The sequence below is a fragment of the Triticum aestivum genome, chromosome 2D, assembly GCF_018294505.1.
Source record: "Triticum aestivum cultivar Chinese Spring chromosome 2D, IWGSC CS RefSeq v2.1, whole genome shotgun sequence".
In the NCBI taxonomy this organism is placed as follows: Eukaryota; Viridiplantae; Streptophyta; class Magnoliopsida; order Poales; family Poaceae; genus Triticum; species Triticum aestivum.
This window is the reverse complement of record NC_057799.1, coordinates 154,324,628-154,342,128: the sequence shown is the minus strand read 5'-3', so window position 1 is coordinate 154,342,128 and position 17,501 is coordinate 154,324,628. Positions and strand designations below refer to the sequence as shown.

Genomic DNA, 17,501 nt, shown 5'->3' with positions numbered 1-17,501 from the left:
TTCAATCAATCCCGTATACAATTCCCTTTGTCAATCGGTACGTTACTTGCCCGAGATTCGATCATCGCTATCCCAATACCTTGTTCAATCTCGTTACCGGCAAGTCACTTTACTCGTACCGTAATGCATGATCCCGTGACCAAACACTTGGTCACATTGAGCTCATTATGATGATGCATTACCGAGTGGGCCCAGAGATACCTCTCCGTCATACGGAGTGACAAATCCCAGTCTCGATCCGTGCCAACCCAACAGACACTTTCGGAGATACCCGTAGTGCACCTTTATAGTCACCCAGTTACGTTGTGACGTTTGGTACACCCAAAGCACTGCTATGGCATCCGGGAGTTGCACGATCTCATGGTCTAAGGAAATGATACTTGACATTGGAAAAGCTCTAGCAAACGAACTACACGATCTTTTGTGCTATGCTTAGGATTGGGTCTTGTCCATCACATCATTCTCCTAATGATGTGATCCCGTTATCAATGACATCCAATGTCCATAGTCAGGAAGCCATGACTATCTGTTGATCAACGAGCTAGTCAACTAGAGGCTCACTAGGGACATGTTGTGGTCTATATATTCACACATGTATTACGATTTTCGGATAACACAATTATAGCATGAACAATAAACAATTATCATGAACAAGGAAATATAATAATAACCATTTTATTATTGCCTCTAGGGCATATTTCCAACAGTATATAGTACGCAGCGTCGACCAAGCACGGAGATAAGAGAGGACACTTCTCTCTATTAATTAGCTAGCTAACACAATATATGAAACACCTAAATTAACCCCCAACCCCGCCCCCTTTCAAAAAAAAACAAAAAACCCAGCCCCTGAAATGCTAACCCGTGGATGCCTATTGGTCCCGGTTGGTGACACCAACCGGGACAAATGGCCCTGCCTATTGGTCCCGGTTGGTGGAACCAACCGGGACCAAAGCCCCCCTGCCTGGGCTGGCAGCAGCGGCCACGTGGAGGACCTTCTGTCCTGGTTCGTGTAAGAACCGGGACTAAAGGGTTAGGGCTTTAGTAACGACCCTTTAGTCCCGGTTCGAAAACCGGGACAAAAGGCCCTTACCAACCGGGGTAAAAGCCCCTTTTCCTACTAGTGAGCATACGCGGTCTTCATGGCATCCTGGAAGCTACGACACTACTTCCAAGAGTGTTCGATCACGGTGGCTTCCGAAGTACCACTCAATGATATAATAAACAACTACGATGCTACGGGCCAAATTGCCAAATGGGCCATTGAGCTCCTTCCATTCGACATAAGATACAAACCGCGTCGAGCCATTAAATCCCAAGTACTGGCTGACTTCGTCGCCGAATGGACAGAGGCCGAACTCCCTAAAGAGTACGACACATATTCCAACTGGGTCATGTATTTCGATGGTTCCAAAATGCTGGCAAGACTAGGAGCGAGCATCGTTCTAACGTCCCCCACTAGAGATGTAGTCCAATACATACTCCAAATATTATACACAGACTCCAATAACGCAGCCGAATACGAGGCCTTATTGCATGGTCTTCGGATAGCTATCTCCATGGGCATACAATGCCTGGAAGTGCGCGGGGACTCAAACCTCGCAATATCTCAAATAAATGGAGACTTTGATGCCAAAGATCCGAAGATGGCGGCTTATCATAATGCCGCCCTAAAAATGTGGGCTCGGTTCGAGGGGCTCGAGTTTCATCACGTAGCCCGAGAAATTAATCAAGCGGCGGACGTCCTTGCTCGCATCGGCGCCAAGCGCGACCTGTCCCACCTAACATCTTTCTGGAAAGGCTCTTTAAGCTGTCCGTGGTGTGGCAAAAGGAGAGCGGCAACACCAGCCCAGATTCGAATACAACCCCAGATTCCGAACACACCGATATCATCGGGGGCTCAGCCACCGAAATAACACCGTCGGCCCATCTCATTATGGCAGTCATTGCCCCATGGACCGAACCCTTCTTGGCCTACCTTAATAGGAAATAACTCCCTGAGGATCAGAATGAGGCCTGCTGCATTGTCCCGCGTTCGAAGGCCTACAAGGTTCACGACGGAGAGCTCTACAATAAAAGCGCTACTGGAGTCCTTCAAAGATGTATCTCCGAGGAAGAGGGGCGGCAACTCTTGGCGGAAATTCATGCCGGTCTCGGCGGGCACCACGCCGCAGCTCGGGCCCTTGTCAGCAAGGCCTTCCGTACAGGTTTTTATTGGCCGACGGCCCGAGCAGATGCACAGGACCTTGTCCAACGTTGCGTCGGATGCCAACTTTTCGCCAATCAAAGCCATATGCCCCCACCGCCCTACAAACAATCCCCATCACTTGGCCTTTCGCAGTCTGGGGGCTCGATATGGTCGGACCCCTTAAAGGAGGAAGCCATAACAAAAAAATATCTGCTGGTCATGGTGGATAAATTCACCAAGTGGATAGAGGCCAAACCAGTGAAAACGGCCGAAGCCGGACTAGTGATAGACTTTATATCCGGCGTTGTACACCGTTATGGTGTCCCACACAGCATCATCATCGATAACGGCTCTAATTTCACAGCCGATGAGGTGAAAAACTGGTGCACCAATCTGGGCATTAAGTTCGATTACGCCTCTGTCTATCACCCGCAAACAAACGGTCAAGTCGAACGGGCCAATGGTCTTATTATGAGCGGCATCAAACCTAGGCTAGTGCGGTCTTTGAAAGAATCAGACAAGCACTGGGTTGAGGAGCTCGACTCCGTACTCTGGGGCTGCGGACCACGCCCAATCGCACTACCGGATATACACCTTTCTTCTGTGTTACCCTGCGACATTATTCATGACTCACCTCGAGTGCGCATGTACGAAGAGAGAGAGAGAGAGGTCGAGCTTGATCGGCAGGACGGCCCAGATGCCCTGGAGGAGGAGCGCGACGTCGCAAAAGCCCGTTCCGCATTTTACCAACAACAGGCCCGCAAATATCAAAGCAGAGAAGTACGGGCCAAGACTTATAATGTTGGCGAACTTGTTCTACGCTTGTCGGAGAAGAAAAAGGACAAACTCAAGCCCAAATGGGAGGGTCCCTTCATCATTGACGAAGTTCTCACTAGAGGAGCGTACCACCTGCGTGATGCGTCAGACAATCGCCTAGAGCCGAACCCCTGGAACGCAACCAGACTCCGAATATTCTATGCCTAGCGCCGAACTCTTTGTTCGTCTCCTTCTCCCTATTATTCCCATTTCTTTTTGCTCTCTTTTTGCTTTTTCTTTTTTAGCCTTAAAGCTTTTCGTGCGGCTCAACCGTGCACCTGTGACATACACATATTCAAATATGTACGTCCATTATACCTGGGGGCTTCTTTGACAGAAGCTTGTTAATGTTATTTTTCGAGCATCAAGCTCATCACATATGCGCGTTTTCCCATATGTACCTTTTCTTCACCATTATATGCATCGATATGACTTAAGTTTTGGCTAGCTCCTGTGCTTATGCCCTATGTTCCCGTTAGTTCGGCTAGGGCATAAAGGGAGCACTTCTGCGATTGTTGCTGCCGGGTCATCTGGATGTGTACCTCAGACTGGGTGAAGCCGAAAGCTAGCGTTCTTAAGGGAATATTCGGTCGGTGGATTAAAGATGTTTTTGCATTCACCCCATTGTGAACCCCAGATGTTACTTATACTGTGATTGTTCCAATCACAGTTCGGACATGCATTTTTACGCATGCACACCCAGGGAAAGGAACCCTTAACGGAACTATTCTCTCTGGAAGATGTTTCTTACAATCATAATGTAATATAACATAACTAGCTGGATACAACTTGTCTGTTCAAGCAACTATGACCCCTATGCCTGGTTTCCACGCATACCCCAGTCTATTTTACCGCTCAGGTATTCGGAAACACTCTGCACCTTTAGGTCCAGAGGTTGAAGCGAAAAGGTCTGCCATGACAATCGTTTTACAATTCAGCTAGAAGGAAAATACATAGTCACTTGGACTCAAAAATTTCCTCCTCTATACCGTCTAGCAGGCTGTCTAACTTACAATCCTGCTGAGAATACTTGGCGGCTACTTTTACTTGGTCATATACCAAATTAACGGGAACCTCGTTCCCATCTGACCCTAGAGGTCCGGCCCGAGCCATATGATTCGGGTCAAGCTTGGTGTATCGTGTTTTCACCATGGCCCAGGCTTCTCATGTCCCTTCCCGGCAGGCCGATATCTTCGACAATCGAAAGCGCCGCCGCGCTCCCTTGAATAGCTTTATGAGCTCCTCCATCTTTCCTGGAGGGGAGACAGATGACCACAAGGCCTTGGCAACGCTTCACATCGCCTGCCGAGCCTGCTCGTGCATGTGCGACAGCTCTTGTAGCAGATCGCCCGAGACTCCGGACATCTCCTCTTCGGGACGACCGGTCAGCATACCTGCAGACATAACTCTGTCAGTCACTTTTATCTCTGAATTATTCGAAGGTAAGTTCAACCACATACTGAATATGCCTCCTCGCAGCCTCTTGTTTTCCTTCACGGAATCAGCCAGCTGGGCCCGTACATCTTTCAGTTCTTCGCCCAGCTGGGTCTGGACATCCTGCAGCTTGTTTTCTCATCTCTGACTCGTGTCAGCACGCGTTCGCCCGCGGCGTGTAGTCTTTTCGCCTCTTTCTCGCCCGCTTGAGCGGCTTTCAATCTCTCCTCCAGTTGATCTGACGATCCTGTTAGGAGATAAGCAACAGTATTAGCACAGCTGGTATCCAGTTATGTTTTCTCGATGGAGGGAAACATTACCAGGTGACGCCTTCTTGGTTTTTTCCAGTTCGGCGGTAACAACAGTAAACTTACCTGCACATCTATCAAATGTTGATTCGTGGCTCTGTTAAGCCCATCTCGAGCAGCTCGGGTGTATGCACCAGCCGAGCTGAAGGCATTAAACGCCTCTTCTGAAAATTTGGGGTCTCGTAAAACGGCCCTTCGGCGCTGATGATTCATGGCGCTCTCCACTTCCGAGTTGGTGACGGATACATCATCCGAATCCTCAGTTGGAGGACAATCCAGCGTCACCCCCGTATCAGCCCCCGTCTTTACGGCAGGATCTGGATCCCGGCTGTGGGGAGTATGACCGGCCGGACCCCCGGACATAGTCCGGCACACTCTTTTCCTGATACAGGACAAACATTGAAGTCACAATTGGATACGACTGCTGAAGAACATGTTTGCAAATCCATACCTCTTCGATGAAGGCTTGGCCGTATCTTCGTTTTCCTTCCTCTTCGAAGGCTTGCCCGGTGTGGGGGCCGCTCTCTTTGGAGATGCCCCTGGGGTAGCATGGCGCGCCGAGCGCCTCCCCTTTTGAGCACAGCATGGTGCGGTGGGTGAGGCAGAATGAGAGAACTCTTTCGGATGAGATGTCTCCTAATTACTTACGTGTGAAGCAGGGAGAATACCGGGATAATCTGCGATGATGGACACTTCTGTGCCGTCTTAGCTCGCCTGGTAAAACACACCATCCTCGAGCACCACGAATATATCCGGATCCTCTTCGAATCCGGGGTCAAGGTCCCTATTGTGGCCCTCAGGCTGCTGGGCGGGGCTGTGAAGCCCTTCGGAAATCTTTCGCCAGTGCTGTTATAAATGGACAGATTAATATTCATGGAAAGTAGCTCAGGGAGTGGAGTGAGTGGAGCAGAGGAGTTGGGACTTACCCAGCTAGGAGGATTATACATGGAAAATCCATCTCTGCGCTTGATACGTAGAAATTCCTCTTCCTCCCCTTTGAACAGTTCGGCCAATATTTTGGCCAGAGCGGCGGGGGTGTCCGGACCCTTCCTGCCACAGCGGGAGGCGTCATCCTCCCCATTATAGTGCCACATGGGAAGCCCTCTGTATTGGAGTGGCTGAACCCCCCGTACTATGGAAGTTGCCATTACTTCGACTATTGATAATTCGGACTGAGGGAGCGTCCTTATCTTACTCATGAGTTGACGAACTTCCGCACTATCTTCCTCCTCGAGGCTCCGAGGGCGCCAGCTGTGGCGTTTCTTCAAAGGAACGCTTGTGAACTTGGGAAGACCCCTCCGAACTGGGTCTAGAAGTGCGACATCCTCAATATAGAACCATTCGGGCGGCCACTCTTCAGATGCCTTCTTTGGTGTGCCGGATAGGTATCCGGTCTCGGCGATGTGCAATATTTTGGCTCCGCCCACTTCAAATATTGATCCCTCGTGGTTGCGCGGGACGAGATAGAATAACTTTCTCCACAATTCAAAATGGGCCTAACAACCCAGGAATTGCTCGCAAAGGGCGACGTAACCCGCGATATGCAGGATGGAGGCCGGAGTGAAGTTGTGCAGTTGGAGGCCATAGTACTCCAGAAGCCCTCGGAGGAATGGATGAATTGGAAATCCGACACCTCTTAGCAGATAAGGGACGAAGCACACTCGTTCCCCTGGATGGATTGGGAAATTTTCAGCCTGAGCCCCGCCATTGAAGGAGGTCAATCCTGCTCGAACAGGGACCAAATCCGCAAGAGGAAGAAATCCCTGTGTTTGCAGCTTCTCCAGCTGACCATGGGATACGGAGCACCTCTCCCACTCGCCTTTTTCTGGGCCGCAGGGACGGGAGGAGGAGCTGGGAGTGCTAGCCATGTTGGAGTGGTCTTTCCTAGCAATCTCTGAGGATTTTTCCGCGTGGTGCCGAATGAATCTGAGATCCAATCTCTTTAAATAGATGCTCTTCCTCGCGTGGCCGGGGTGTTATGTGCAAAAATACCATGACCTCTCGCATTCGCTTGACACGTGGAAGCTGAAGTTGTTGATACACATAAGCCGAGCGGTACGACATTAAATGGAAGGCCGGGCACATCACTTTGAAGTCATCGGAGGAGGAACCCGCCTTGCAATGCCGAAGACAATCTGCGCGCCGGACACCTCATCATTGAAGTCTGTTTCGGGGGCTACTGAGGGAGTCCTGGACTAAGGGGTCCTCGGGCGTCCGACCTGTTAGCCATGGGTCGGACTGATGGGCTGTGAAGATACAAAGACCCAAGACTCTACCCGTGTTCGGATGGGACTCTGCTTGGCGTGGAAGGCAAGCTTGGCGATCGAATATGAAGATTCCTTTCTCTGTAACCGACCTTATGTAACCCTAGATCCCTCTGGTGTCTATATAAACCGGAGGGCTAGGTCTGTAGAGAATAATCATTATAATCATAGTCATACAGGCTAGACTTCTAGGGTTTTAGTCATTACGATCTCGTGGTAGATCAACTCTTGTAATACTCATATTCATCAAGATCAATCAAGCAGGAAGTAGGGTATTACCTCCATAGAGAGGGCCCGAACCTGGGTAAACATTGTGTCCCCCGTCTCCTGTTACCATCGACCTTAGACGCACAGTTCGGGACCCCCTACCCGAGATCCGCCGGTTTTGACACCGATACTCCCCCCTCGGGCGCGCCCTCTAGGGCCGGCCGGCCTCCTCCCTCCCTCCTTTATATATGGGGGAGGGGGGCACCCCATAGACACACACGTTGATCTTTAGCCGTGTGCGGTGCCCCCTCCACAGTTTTACACCTCAGTCATATCGTCGTAGTGCTTAGGCGAAGCCCTGCGCCAATAACTTCATCATCACCGTCAGCACTCCGTCATGCTGACGAAACTCTCCCTCGGCCTCAACTGGATCAAGAGTTCGAGGGACGTCACCAAGCTGAACGTGTGCAGATCGCGGAGGTGCCGCACGTTCGGTACTTGGATCGGTTGGATCGCGAAGATGTTCGACTACATCAACCGTGTTACTAAACGCTTCCGCTTTCGGTCTACGAGGGTACGTGGACACACTCTCCCCGCTCGTTGCTATGCTTCTCCTAGATAGATCTTGCGTGATCGTAGGATTTTTTTTGAAATACTACGTTCCCCAACAGTGGCATCCGAGCCAGGTCTATGCGTACATGTTATATGCACGAGTAGAACACAAAGAGTTGTGGGCGATAATAGTCATACTGCTTACCAACATGTCATACTTTGATTCAGCGGTATTGTTGGATGAAGCGGCCTAGACCGACATTACATGATCGCGTTCATGAGACTGGTTCTACCGCCGTGCTTTGAACATAGGTGGCTAGTGGGTGTCTGTTTCTCCACTTTAGTTGAATCGAGTGTGACTACGCCCGGTCCTTGTTGAAGGTTAAAAGAGCACACTTGATGAAAAATCGTTGTGGTTTTGATCCGTAGGTAAGAACGGTTCTTGCTAAGCCCGTAGCAGCCACGTAAAACTTGCAACAACAAAGTAGAGGACGTCTAACTTGTTTTTTTGCAGGGCTTGCTGTGATGTGATATGGTCAAGACGTGATGATATATAAATTGTTGTATGAGATGATCATGTTTTGTAACAGTTATCGGCAACTGGCAGGAGCCATATGGTTGTTGCTTTATTATATGAAATGCAATCGCCATGTAATTGCTTTACTTTATCACTAAGCTGTAGCGATAGTTGTAGAAGCAGTAGTTGGCGAGACGATAACGATGCTTCGATGGAGATCAAGGTGTCAAGCTAGTGACGATGGTGATCATGGCGGTGCTTTGGAGATGGAGATCAAAGGCACAAGATGATGATGGCCATATCATATCACTTATTTTGATTGCATGTGATGTTTATCTTTTATGCATCTTATTTTGCTTAGTACGGCAGTAGCATTATAAGATGATCTCTCACTAAATTTCAAGGCACAAGTGTTCTCCCTGAGTTTGCACCGTTGCTACAGTTCATCATGCCGAGACACCACGTGATGATCGGGTGTTGTAAGCTCTACGTTCACATACAATGGGTGCAAGCCAGTTTTGCACACGCAGAATACTCGGGTTAAACTTGACGAGCCTAGCATATGTAGATATGGCCTCGAAACACTAAGACCAAAAGGTCGAGCGTGAATCATATAGTAAGATATGATCAACATAGTGATGTTCACCATTGAAAGCTACTCCATCTCACGTGATGATCTGACATGGTTTAGTTGATATGGATCACGTGATCATTTAGATGACTAGAGAAATGTCTATCTAAGTGGGAGTTCTTAAGTAATATGATTAATTGAACTTTAATTTTTCATGAACTTAGTCCTGATAGTATAGCTCGCGTATAGCTCCCCTGTTTTATTTTTGATATGTTCCTAGAGAAAACTAAGTTGAAAGATGATAGTAGCAATGATGCGGACTAGGTCCGTGACATGAGGATTATCCTCATTGCTGCACAGAACAATTATATCCTTGATGCACCGCTAGGCGATAGAACTATTGCAGGAGCAGATATAGACCTTATGAATGTTTGACAAGCTCGGTATGATGACTACTTGATAGTTTAGCGCACCATGCTTTACGGCTTAGAACCGGGACTTCTAAAATGTTTTGAAATGTCACGGAGCATATGAGATGTTCCAAGAGTTGAAATTAGTATTTCAGACTCATGCCCGTGTCGAGAGGTATGAGACCTCTGATAGTACTTTGCCTACAAGATGGAGAAGAATAGCTCAACCAGTGAGCATGTGCTCAGATTGTCTGGGTACGACAATCGCTTGAATCAAGTGGGAGTTAGTCTTCCAGATAATATAGTGATTGATAGTGTTCTCTAGTCACTATCACCAAGCTACTAGAACTTCGTGATGAACTATAATATGCAAGGGATGTCGAAAATGATTCCCGAGCTCTTCGTGATGCTGAAATCGGCGAAGGTAGAAATCAAGAAAAAGCATCAAGTGTTGATGGTTAATAAAACCACTAGTTTCAAGAAAAAGGGCAAAGGGAAGAAGGGGAACTTCAAGAAGAATAGCATGTAAGTTGCTACTCCCGGGAAGAAGCCCAAGTCTGGACCTAAGCCTGAGACTGAGTGGTTCTGCTGCAAAGGGACTGATCACTGGAAGCGGAACTGCCCCAAGTATTTGGCGGATAAGAAGGATGGCAAAGTGAAAGCTATATTTTATATACATGTTATTGATGTGTACTTTACTAGTGTTTATAGCAACCCCTCATTATTTGATACTGGTTTAGTTGCTAAGAGTAGTAACACGAAAACAGGAGTTGCAAGATAAACATAGACTAGTTAAAGACGAGGTGACGATGTGTATTAGAAATGATTCCAAGGTTGATAAGATCACCATCGCACACTCCTTTTGCCTTCGGGATTAGTGTTGAACCTAAAATAAATGTTATTTGGTGTTTGCGTTGAGAATGAATATGATTGGATCATGTTTATTGCAATACAGTTATTCATTTAAGTCAACAAATAATTGTTGTTCTGTTTACATGAATAAAACCTTCATTGGTGCACGTCATTCCTAAACAAACGGTTTAAAACCCCTTTCCGCGATGGCATTTGGAACCGTCGCCAAGTGAGTGTGTGCGATAGGGTGTCCTTCCCACATGACCCAGAAATCGTCAGGGATAGGCCCTCCTTGGACCCAGGCTGGGGCCGTGTGCGATCGGGTGAGGCATCTGAACCCAATCATTTTCGTAGGTATGTACATCCCAAACGGTGAATCCCAGAAATCATTTCTGTAGGTATGTACATCCCACACGGTGAATCCCGAAAATTATTTCCGTAGGTATGTACATCCCACACGGTGAATCCCAGAAAAACATTTCCGTTCGTATGTATATCACACACAGTCAATCCAAGGAATACATTTCCGTTCTTATGTACATCCCACACAGTCAATCCAGGGAAAACGTTTCCATTTGGATGTACATCCCACACGGTTTTATGTATACGCTCGTGTGTGAAAGGTGTAACTATCACACACGCTCTGCCTTGGTTAACTGTTTTCTTTCATTAACTACATCACACACGATTTGATGTAGAAAACTATGTGGCATTGGGCTATCCACTGCAAGCGCTTTTACTGCTAGAACCGTTTGCAAAGGTCCATGACCGTCTGTTCTATTTTTATTTTTGCCTGTAATTTATTATTCTAATTGGAAATTTTGAAATACGAAACATGCAATTCAAATTCTCAGCACAATGGTTCAACAACGAATCCATAAATAAAATTGCTAGTACAATATGTTCAGTAATTACAGGATTAGGCAGCAATTAACTATGATGAACCGCAGTATTTAAAGGCGGTAAAGGTGAAGAGACAAGTGTAAATCATTTTGATTGCCGACGGTGTTGAAGAAGCGGAATGCCCATAATGTGCCTTCCTGCATGCCATAGGCACGAACCAGTTTTGTCCAACCCCTTGTGACGATCGCCCGCCCATCCTTCACCGCCTTCAGGAAGACTTCTAGAGCATTATCATGGTAGCATGAATTATATACTTTAACCTTAGTTGCCTCCACTCCAGTCATGTAGTTTGCAAGGTAATCATTAGTAAATAGCTTCAGAAACCACTGAAAAGAGGAAAATATCAGATACTGAGGTCTAATAGAGTAACTTGTTGTGGGCAGGGTGAAAATGCAACACATTACTTACCATCCTAAAGTTCACTATTGTCTTCGACAAAGTGTAAATAAAGAGCTTAATTCCAATCACCCGTTTCTTTCACCTAACAATCTTTCTTACTTTCCTCACTTGACGCTTGTTCATGAATATCTCATTGCCCCATACGCAAAAGGGATCAAAGCGTGGATCAGTACCCCTCATATATGTACCTACAAGCAACCAGTAAATGTTAGAAGCTAAACTGAGATTGCACAAATGATGTAAAATACAACTACCTATGTTCCTAAGTACAAGTATTTATTTTTGAGATTTCAATATGAACTACATACGGATGTATATAGAATTATAGATATAGTTCAGATTAGAATCTAGATTCAGTCGTTTTGCTCCTTATGTAGTCTATATTGGAATCTCTAAAAATACTTATATTTAGGAATAGATGGTCTATAAGACATGGGATGCAGCTAACCTCGACGGCAAACAACAACATCGCCCATTGTAGCCCTGTGTAAGTACATGGAAAGCCAATGTTAACTACAGAAGGGCTAACATCCACCAAAAATAGTAAATGGTAATAAAACGGCAGCATCTGTAGTGATATCTTCATTTCGAAAGAGTAGCACGGTAGCAAAGGGACGGATTAAAAAATGGATACAACTATTAATTGCAACAGACTTAACAACATCCTAATTCATGTTTTGTAAGTTTGTAGCCAGTGAAATACAACTCTTTAAAAATGGATACAACTGTTAATTGCAACATGCTTAATGGCCATTGAAATCGGTACTGATAAAAATGCAATTGGCACAGTTAAACATCACAGGGCAGGTGCTGCCAGAGCAGATAATGGCCCAGTTGTCTATAAAAAGGTAGGGAGAATATCTCAAACGTGTTAGGCATGTTTACTACAACATGCTTAATACATCGACAGTACAAAACATAGCCATTAATTGCAACTGGTATTGGTAAGATTGAACTGGTGGGTACATACTTGGTAAGTCCTGAGAGGTAGTTGCTGGGGCACTTCATCTTGGCCAGAGCCCGCCCAAAGTCAGCGGCGGCGGAGGTGAGCTGTTCCTCCGGGTCGAAGCGTGGATCAGTGCCACTGACATGTGTACCTACAGGCAACCAGTAAATGGTAGAAGTTAAACTACAATTGCACAAATGATGTGAAATACTGTCAGACATGGGATGCAGCTAACCTTGACGGCAAACAACAGCATCGGCCGTTATGACCCTGCGTAAGTACATGGACAAGCATGTTAAGTACAACAGGGTTAGCATCCACCAAAAATAGCAAATGGGGCAGCATCTCTAGTATATCTTCATTGCGGAGAGTAGCATGGTAGCAAATGGACAGATTAAAAAATGGATACAACTGTTAATTGCAACAGGCTTAACAACATCCTAAGGGTGTGTTTGTTTGGGCTTTTTTCAGTGGCTTCTGTGGCTTCTACTCACTAGAAGCTGGAGCCCAAACAAACACCCAAAATTTGGGCTAGCTCCACGGAGCCCAAAACCGGAGCCCGTCCAGAAAAACGCTCATAAGCTGCAGCCCGAATTTCGGGCTTCTTCCAGCCGGAGCTGGCTCCAAATCACCAAAAGACACTTGTGCCCCCCACTAAATATCATTATACGCACGAATTGCTACTGCCCGGTATGTTTATTTTCTTCTCCTCCCACATGTCGCAGACGAACAGACAATCCCCACTCGCCCGCTAGGGTTCCTCGGTCCTTCCCCGCCGCCACATCTGCCCCAACGCCGGCCACCGGCGAGTCAGGCCAACGCCGGCCGGCGAACCGGAGAAGAAGCTTATGTATCTCCGTTCCCGGAGCGCAGGGACTCCGCCTCCATCCGCAAGAACGGCTGCGAGCGCCCTCCCCATCTCCAGATCGCCGCCACCCGCCCCAACGCCAGCCACCGGCTACTCAGGCCAAACACCGGACCGACGCATCGACGTCCAGGTAGCTCATGCGCCTCTCTCTCCGTACATACGTGATCTGGTTAGCTCTCAATGTGTGTGCTGTGAGGTGTGTGTGTGTGTGTGCCATGGCTCTGTGTGATGTATGCTGTGGAGTCAACTGTTTGACTGCTTGATTTGGTACTAGCTAGCTTAGTGCTAATAGCTATGGGTATCTACATGAATGGCTAATTTGACTACTTGCATTTAGTACTAGCGGACTACAAGTGTGTCTTCTGTTTATTTAAATTGCAAATTTGACTACTCAATTTGGTACTGTTAACTGCTAGAGTATTCTCTGTTTATATAAATTACGATACAAGCGAATTTGACTACTCTCATTTGATATAAGTGAACTGCTAGTGTGTGCGTGCTATGGCTAATTTGACTGCTCACATTTGGTACTTGTGAACTAGTTGAATCAGTACAAGAAGATTGTACTACTGAACTGCGAGTTTGTCATTTGAGAATTAATACTTGGATGTATAGATGGAAGGACTGCTAGTGAGTTCTCTATTTTTACAAATTGCAAATTTGAATGCTTGATTTGGTACGTGGGCCTGCTACTGTTACTTCCATTTCCAAACTCATACTTGGCTGTATAGATGGAAGAACCCAAAGTAAAAGCTCGGTGGGATCGAGAGGCCACCAGAATTTTCTGTGAGTGTGCCGCTACACAAGTACGGCTTGGAAATAGGCCAACCAAGGCTTTAACTCCTGCTGGATATAAGGGTTTAATTGCAGCCTTCAACGCACAGACCGGAAGAAACTATGTACAGAAGCAATTCAAGAATCGTTGGGATGATATGAAGGCTATATACTCTGCATGGGTATTTTACAAAAACAAAGCTACTGGGCTTGGATGGGATGATGTGAAGCAAACTATTACAGCAGACGATGATCAGTGGGCTTCATTGATTGCGGTTAGTTGATTTCATACGTGAATATCTACTACTGTCACGCTATATTATGCCACTAACAAGTGTTACCTTGTTATTTTGTTCTTGCAGATTCACAAGCCAATTAAAGCTTTTCGCCATGGACCTCCAGATAGCTTGAATGAGCTAGCAATCATGTTTGAAAAGGCTAACGTTGATGGACTCTCATCTGTCATGCCTGGAGTGGATAATGAAGAGGTGGAAGAAACTGAAACTGAGGAAGATATACATAAGTTGTATGAAGAAGAGAATGAGACTCAAGATCCCAGCCCTGTTCAACCAAGCCCAGCACAACCAAAGCGCAAGCGTCCAAAAAGTGCAATTCCTTGTAGTCCATCCAAGTTCAAGAAAAATAATGTGCCAAAGGACTTCAAGAGGTTTGTTGATCATGTCATGCAGGAAGATTGTGCGGGCCAAACTAGTAAGACCGCTGACAATGATGATATTCTTGCCATCATGGAAGAGGTTGCCAAGTGTGGAGCCTCCGAGACTAGTGATGAGTACTATATGGCTACAAAGTTATTTGCTAAACCATCAAACCGCAACTTCTTTTATGCAATGAAGACAAATGAAGGGAGACTCAATTGGCTCAAGAGATAGTTTGATGATAGAAAGAAGTAACTTCTGTCATGTATCTTTACTTATTTTCATGCTTTTGAACAATTTGAAACATGTGTTTGCTTGATGTACCATGTTGAATTATGTATTTGGTACGTAAATTGAGCACTGTTGAAACATGTTCTGTATGGATTAAACGATGGTTTGTGGTACTGAAGGACGGTCAGTGTCTCATGTAATATATAATTAATACCATATGTTATGACAAGTTAAAAAATATTGTCATGTGCTAGAATATGTGAAAACTAGTATGATCCTAGTTCAAATATGTGAAAATTGGCGGTCTACGACCAAAACAATTCAAATTGGGCCATTTACTGTTAAAACAGTGTAATCAGCACTTAAACCCAATCTACAGAAGAATAAAGGGCGTTATGGTCATTTCAGCATGTTTCAGCATTAGCCGCAGCTGCCACAGCACAACTACCAAACGGCTGCACTTCAGCTCCAACCTTCCAGCTGCAGCTAGCAGCTACAGCCGCTCCTTCCAGCTGGAGCCGGTGCAGCTGCAGCCGAAGAAGCTGCAGCCCAAAAAACACACCCTAAGTCATGTTTTGTAAGTTTGTAGCCATTGAAATGCAACTGTTTAAAAATGGATTCAATTGTTAATTGCCACAGGCTTAATAGACATTGAAACCGGTATTGATAAAAATGCAATTGGCATAGTTAAACATCACAAGGCAGGTGCTGCCAGAGCAGAGAATAGCCTAGATGTCTATAAAAAGGTAGGGATAGTAGCAAAAACGTGTTAGACATGTTTACTAGAACATGCTTAATACATCGACCGTACAGAACACAGCCATTAATTGCAACCGGTATTGGTAAGATTGAACTGGTGAGTACATACTTGGTAAGTCCTGAGAGGTAGTTGCTGGGGCACTTCATCTTGGCCAGAGCTCGCCCGAAGTCAGCGACGGCGGAGGCGAGCTGTTCCTCCGGGTCGAAGCGTGGATCAGTGCCACTGACATGTGTAGCTACAAGCAACCAGTAAATGGGGAGAAGTTAAACTGCAATTGCACAAATTATGTGAAATACTGTAAGACATGGGATGCAGCTCACCTCGACAGCAAACAAAAGCATCGGCCGTTATGACCCTGCGTAAGTACATGGACATGCATGTTAAGTGCAACAAGGTTAGCATCCACTAAAAATAGCAAATGGGCAGCATCTCTAGTGATATCCCGAGTCATGTATTGTAAGTTTGTTGCTGGTATTAGTGAAATTGATCTGGACATGGTAATATTTGAACATCACATAGTGTGTAGTACTGAAATAAACAAGGCACGAACATGCTTAATACATCAACCGTACAAATCATAGCCGTTGCAAGTGGTATTGGTAAGATTTAGCTGGTCAGATCTTACCTGTCAAGTCCTGGGGGGTAGTCACTGGGGGACTTCATCTGGGCCAGAGCCAGAGCCTGCACCATGTCGGCGGCGGAGGCGAGGTGTTCCTCTCGGTCAACACACACAGCGGCCATCGTGCCATGGACCGCCATCAGCTCCTGGTAGGGGGGATTTGGAGGCATGAGGATGTTTTGCAGGCGCCATTTAAGCAATCAGGCCGGGGACGTGATAGAGATCAGTGGGTTACCTGACTGGATCCGAGCAGAACGTAGATGTGGTTGAAGCCGTGGTTGTGGCAGCGGTGGTTTGAGATGCCGGTAGGGGGAGGCGCGAAGGAGGGGGGATACTAAGGGGAAGGGGATGTGGTTGGAGGAATAAATTCTGAAATAGTGCGCCTAATGAAAATTTCGGTGCGAAATTTGAAACTTGGGCGGGGGAAACACACAACGAAGACGAAGCGTGTAAAATACTCGTGTGTGAGAAAAAAGAAAGTTGGCAGATCCCGTCTCCAAAAAATGTACACGTGTACTTGATTTTTTCGGTCAATGGCACGCCTGGTTTATTAGGAAATATCGCACATGTAACTGACTTATGGGTCATTAACGCAAAAAATGCAGACGGGTACGGCATAGAAACCATGTGTTTTGTGATCTTCTAATGATTAACGCAAAAAAACGCACACGGGTACACATGCTAATCAACGCTCAAAGCCCTCAAAGGATGCTCTTACCGACATTGTACGTTAATACTACAAACTTAAAGTACTACTGGTAATTTGCTCTAATACTACAAACTTAAACTACTTCTCACATGCTGCCATCAGGGCATGCTGGCCAGACGCCGGCATTCTCCTTCCCGGCCTTGTAGGCGGCAACCCACCGTGCTTCGATCTCCGCCAAGCTCTCCTCACCATGGCGTGCGGCCTCTTTTTTCTTGCGGCGGCGGGACTCCCTTTTCTTGACTGCTTTCTGCCTTTTCCGCTCCTTCTGTGCGGCTTTGGCCGCCTCTAGATCCACCACCCATTCGGCCATGGCAGCCTCAAAGTCCGCCCATGTAACTATCTGGCCGCTGCCGGCAATGAACTCGGCGCGGTGAGATGCCATCGCTTCCTTACCATGTGCGCGGTCGCGGGCGGCGAGGACCGCGGCGTGACGGGATGCCATCGCTTCCTTACCAGTTACTGTGCGCCCCGGTGCCATGGACGACGCCTGGAGAGAGCTCTGGGATGGAGGGGCCGG

The 17,501-nt window shown here is 46.7% G+C and overlaps 1 protein-coding gene across 1 annotated transcript; it reads left to right on the top strand.

The window, feature by feature from the left end:
- Positions 1–13,936: 13,936 nt before the first annotated feature.
- On the top strand, positions 13,937–14,899 carry LOC123055726 (uncharacterized protein At2g29880-like). Its single transcript, XM_044479618.1, has 3 exons — positions 13,937–14,021; positions 14,106–14,284; positions 14,381–14,899. The coding sequence occupies exons 1-3, from the start codon at positions 13,967–13,969 to the stop codon at positions 14,897–14,899; spliced, it is 753 nt and encodes a 250-aa protein (XP_044335553.1). The 5' UTR covers positions 13,937–13,966.
- The last annotated feature ends 2,602 nt before the right edge of the window (positions 14,900–17,501 follow it).